General features: G+C 50.1%; 1 protein-coding gene across 1 annotated transcript in view; it reads right to left on the reverse strand.

The window, feature by feature from the left end:
• Positions 1-801: 801 nt before the first annotated feature.
• Positions 802-5,636, reverse strand: part of LOC308171710 (ephrin type-A receptor 3-like) — a gene marked incomplete at both ends in the record, with an annotated part of 72,708 nt that continues 67,873 nt past the window's right edge. Inside the window, 5 exons of the mRNA XM_080546582.1 lie at positions 802-901; positions 1,489-1,626; positions 1,994-2,187; positions 2,746-2,895; positions 5,131-5,340. Of these exons, the coding sequence (XP_080402708.1) occupies positions 802-901; positions 1,489-1,626; positions 1,994-2,187; positions 2,746-2,895; positions 5,131-5,340 (792 nt within the window). The remainder of the gene's footprint in view (positions 902-1,488; positions 1,627-1,993; positions 2,188-2,745; positions 2,896-5,130; positions 5,341-5,636) is intronic.

The raw sequence follows: 5,636 nt of genomic DNA on the forward strand, positions 1-5,636 counted from the left end.
CCTCTTTCCATTTCCCCTACACATTCATGCCACACGCCTGAGTCCTCCAATGGCATTTTTTGTCTTTTTTTTTTACAGAGAGGAAGGAGAGGGGCCATACATCATACATGCACCAGGAAGTCAACCCAGAAGAGCACAACCTACCTGTGTTGCCTGGCAACTGACTCAACGATGTTCAGTTCTAGAGTGTGGGACACACACACATAGCTCATATAAACACTTATCTATACAAATACATATCATCTCTTTGCCTCTTTACACTGGGTGAAGAAAAAAAACGGAAAAAAACGCTAATCTCGAAAAAACAATAAAACAAAACAACAATAAAACCAACTGTACACTCAACTTCACAGACAGTGATGATAATCATATAATCTAATGTCTTCTCTTTTTTTGTTGTATTTCTTTTTTAAATTATTTTATTTGTTTTTTCGTTTTTAGTTGTCGAAGTTATTGTATGAGATGGTCGGAGATGAGTGTCTGGTTTGAGATCAGTCTCTCTCTCTGTCGCCTCCGTTTTGCGATTGTTGTCGTTTGCTGGGTTGCTGGGATACGGAGTGCTGATTGCCGAGAGTGCCTACTAACGCTATCGTAGCATCCAGGACGGGGTGGACAATGGTGAAGCTGCAAGGAGGTAAAAGGAGCTGAGCGTCCATCTTGGCTCCATCTCAACTGGGGTCTCAATGGAGGAGACGCAAGAGCATCCATGACGGCTCCATCTCAGTGTGTCTCTATGAGGAAACTCAAAGCGTAAAGCGTCCATTTTGGGTCAATGTCAGTGTGTGTCTATTGGAAAAACTGTTATACTTGAACGTGGGTCCCTTGGGTCTGCAGGCTCTGCACACTGGACAGGATCTTCTTCTGGTGACCCGCCAAGGTCACGCCCATCTTACCCAGCTCACTAGAGACAAGACAAGACAGAGAAAAGGGAAGAAAAGAAAGAAAGAAAGAGAGAGAGAAAGAGAGGAACAAAGAACAAAAGAAAGAAAAAAAGAGAGAAAGTAAAAAAGAAAGAGAGATAGAGAGAAAGGAAGGTCAGATTAAATTGTTTTGGAATCATCCTAATGATCGACCTAATTATGAGCCAAATCCAGAGAAAGCCAATCATGTTAGGCTACCCTGCCCCCCACACACACACATCCAGCCCTGCCTGGTCCCTGGTCTCTCACCTGATGTCCCCCCCCCCCTCCCCACATCCACCCCTCCTTGGTCCCTGGTCTCTGTCCTGATGCCCCCCCCTCCCCACATCCAGCCCTACCTGCCCTCTGGTCTCTCACCTGATGCCGCCCCCCCTCCCCACATCCAGCCCTACCTGCCCTCTGGTCTCTCACCTGATGCCTCCCCCCCCTCCCCACATCCAGCCCTGCCTGGCCCCTGGTCTCTGACCTGATGCCCCCCCTCCCCACATCCACCCCTACCTGCCCCCTGGTCTCTGTCCTGATGCCCCCCCTCCCCACATCCAGCCCTCCACGGTCCCTGGCATCTCACCTGATGCTGATGTACAGGACAGAGTCCAGGGTGACGTATCCCGTGCTGGAGAAGTTGTCCTTGTACTGGCCCATCTTGATGGCGTCCAGCCACTCCTCCACCGTAGTCACGCTGAACTCCGGCGTGGTCGGATCTTGCCTTCAGGACCGGACCGGGCGAAAACAAAACGAAAAAACAATGAACCACCCCGATCGACCAACGGGGGTTCCGACAGTAATCACAGCGAGAGCGAAGAAGGTCAGCCGCTAGAACAGGCTCTCGCGCTCAACCCGAATCAATACCGAGCAATTTTCCACTTGTGGAAACTATTGTAGCATTTAAACTCTCTCCACTCTGGGAGGTACAAACAACTCGATGCGTGTATCAAGAGAGCGAGACGGCAAGACACCGGCAAATCCAATTGTAAGAGCTCCGCAGGGTACTGTGCGTTCTACACTGTGTTCGGCAGGGAGATCTCAGCGTGGGCGCGAGTGTACGAGTGTGCGTGAGCGACTGATTGACTCACCACACAGAGCTGTTGGCCAGCTCTCGGAGGCTGGCGGGGTTCCTGATCAGCTTGTCCAGGGTGGTGACGATCTGGCCGAACTTGGGCCTCTCGCTGCGACCCTTCTCCCAGCAGTCCAGCATCAGCTGGTGTAACACCACAGGACAGTCCATGGGGGCGGGCAGACGGTAGCCCTCGTCTATCGCTTTGATCACCTGGGGGGGGGGGGGGGGAGAGAGATGGAAAGAGAGAGAGGTGGAGAGAGAGAGATGGAGAGAGTGAGAGACAGATGGAGAGATAGAGTGGGAGACAGATGGAGAGATAGATGGATAGAGAGTGAGAGCGAGGTGGAGAGAGAGAGAAATGGAGAGAGTGAGAGACAAATGGAGAGATAGAAAGAGAGAGAGGTGGGAGAGAGATGGAAAGATGGAGAGAGAGAGTGAGAGACAGATGGAGAAAGAGATTGATAGAGAGAGGGTGGGTTAGAGCGATATTCATCTAAAGCCACGATGACTAACCGGGATAAAGAGCCAAGTGTTTGACAAGCTGGGTGATTACACCAGAGATATTAATACAACTTCATTGTTTCGTGCAGCCGTATCTCCAGTGGAGTGTCGCCAACTGCGTAATTACAGGCTAGCTCCGGTTGCAAAGTAGTTACGGCCCAAACGCATAGCATAAGGGTTACGTAACGTCAGCCGCCGGCCTCAGTCGGCGAGACTTTGGAAAATAACAAGCCTTGCCCATATATGGGTTTGTGTGGGTCTACTCACGTCCTGATTGGACATCTCCCAGTAGGGCCTCTCCCCGTAGGAGACCACCTCCCACATGACGATGCCGTAGCTCCACACGTCACTGGCTGAGGTGAACTTCCTGTAGGCGATGGCCTCGGGGGACGTCCATCGGATGGGGATCTTCCCTCCCTGCGAAAGACGTTCGTAAGATGTTAATATGATGGTCTGACGACCAAACCACCCTCAAGACCACCAGGACCAAGCTCCGGACCTGGAGTGATAGGGCCTTTTCAGCCGCAGCCCCGTCCCTCTGGAACGCCCTCCCCCCAACCACATCAGACAGGCCAACACCCTCCCAACATTTAAACAGGCCCTCAAAACCCACCTCTTCAAGTTCGCCTTCACCAGTTAACCCTCTCCCCCTCCACTTCCCATGTGTCCCCAGCACTACCTTAATTAGGCCCCTATGCTTTATTTTATTCATTTTTTGTTTATTTTTATTATTACTACTCGATCTTTTCAGGTTGTAAAGCGTCTCTGAGTGTTTAGAAAAGTGCTATGTAAGTCTAATGTATTATTATTATTATTATTATTATTATTATTATTATTATTAATAATAATAATAATAATAACAGGTTCGTAAACAGTTTACAGCGAGTTCGTGAAAAACTGAATGAAAGATTTGGACGTTACTTCTACCCTTTATGGATTTCTGCTCTGACAACACGATATGTGTAAAGTATTTCGTCGCCGATGAAACGCTATTGAATCGGACAGAGAAAGCGGCATTAAATAATTTGTCGAAAAGCTCAAAGACATACTCAAATACACGTCTCCTGAGCTGCGCATTGATTTAACACAAAGCGTTTCTCTTCCCTTCGCCCACGAACGACGGGCACCGCAGGCTAACGGGCACCGCAGGCTAACGGGCACCGCAGGCTAACGGCACCGCAGGCTAACGGCGACCCTTTGAATTCACTCTTTTCCGCTTCTTCTTCTTTCCAGCCATCTCTCCTCTTTCTCTCCCTTTTCCTCATCTTTCATCTTCCTATCTTTCTAAGTGTGTGTTTTTTCTTCTTTGGTCTTTTACTCCTTGGTCGTTGATTGAGAGAGTGAGGATGAAAGAGGTGTGTGTTAGGAGAAGAAGGAGAAGGGAGGTCCCGGGAGAGATTGGGAAGATAGCACAGAGGGGAGGAGAGGGGGGGGGAGGAGGGGGCGGGGAAGGCTAGGCGGAGGTAGGTAAACGTCGGAGGACGAGGACTCATCGGAATGCGTGGGGCGGAAATTAAGGAATGGTATCAAACAGAGAGGGAGAGCATTACGATGCCTAGCGAGTCTCTGTCTGTCTGTACCCTTCATCACAACAGCCTTTTTAACATGCTGCTACCACCGCCATCGCGCCGTACCGCGGCTCAACTACCTACCAGCCTCCTCTGACACTCTGGTCAAAGTCAAATGAAAGACCATGTCTAAGGAGTGGCTCTTTTTTGGCTTTCTTTCTCTTTCTTTCTCTGGTTCTCTACTCTTCTCCACTGTTCCTACCTCTCTCTCCCACATCTCTCTCTCTCTCCCTCCTCCCCTTTCTCACTTTCTCTTCTTCCCTCCCCCTCCCCCTCTCTCTCTCTCCTCTCTCTCTCTTCCTCTCTCTCTCTCTCTCTCTCCCTCTCTATCTCTCCATCTATCACTCCCTCTCTCTCTCCATCTATCACTCCATCTCTCTCTCGCTCTCCTCTCTCTCCATCTCTCTCTCTCTCTCTCTCTCCAGCTATCACTCCCTCTCTCTCTCTCTTCTCTCTCTCTCTCCCTCTCTCTCTCTCTCTCTCCATCTAGGTGGTGTATACTTCAGACCCCTGACACGGTGTCTGCATGGAGGTACAACAACAGCGTGGGTGGCTGACACACTCCTCCCCAGGCTATGCTAATACGATATTAAAAAAACATCTCCAACACTTCCTATGAATATAATGGGATGGTTTTCACCTTGTGGGTGTTTAGTACGGCGCACAGTAAAGTGCGGTTGGGTGTGTGTGTGTGTGTATGTGTGTGTGTGAGTCCGTCTGTGTGTGTGTTTGTCTCTTTCTGTGTGTGTGTGTGTTTGTGTGCGTGTATATGTGTGTGTCTCTGTGTGTGTGTATCTGTACATGTGTGTGTGTGTCTATACATGAGTGTGTCTGTACAAGTGTGTGTCCGCGCGTGTGTATGTGTGTGTGTCTGTACATGTGCGTCTGTGTGTCTGTCCGTGTGTGTGAGTGTCTGTCTGTCCATGTGTGTGTGTCTGTCCATGTGTGTGTCTGTCCATGTTTGTGTGTGTGTCCATGTGTGTGTGTCTGTCCATGTGTGTGTCTGTCCATGTGTGTGTCTGTCCATGTGTGTGTGTGTCTGTCCATGTGTGTGTGTGTGTGTGTGTGTGTGTGTGTGAGTTACCCGTGTGGTGTAGGCAGCCTCTGGGTCGTCCTCCAGCACTCTGGACAGGCCGAAGTCGGACACCTTACACACCAGGTTGCTGTTGACCAGGATGTTGCGGGCGGCCAGGTCTCTGTGGACGTAGCTCATGTCTGACAGGTACTTCATCCCCGACGCGATGCCACGCAGCATGCCCACCAGCTGGATCACCGTGAACTGCCCGTCATGTTTCTGTAAGGAGGAGGGAGTGGAGGGGTTAATACACACAACACACACACACACACACACACACACACACAGCATGCCAACCAGCTGAATCAACGTGAACTGACCATCATGTTTCTGTGGAGAGGAGGGAGTGGAGGGGTTAATATACACACACACACACACACAGAGAGAGAGAGAGAGAGACACACACAGAGAGAGAGACACACAAACAGACGTACACACACACAGAGAGAGAGACACATACAGACGTACACACAGAGAGAGACACACAAACAGACGTACACACACAGAGAGAGACA

Source organism: Nansenia antarctica, assembly GCF_963989245.1.
Source record: "Nansenia antarctica genome assembly, chromosome: 16".
NCBI classification, from domain to species: domain Eukaryota; kingdom Metazoa; phylum Chordata; class Actinopteri; order Argentiniformes; family Microstomatidae; genus Nansenia; species Nansenia antarctica.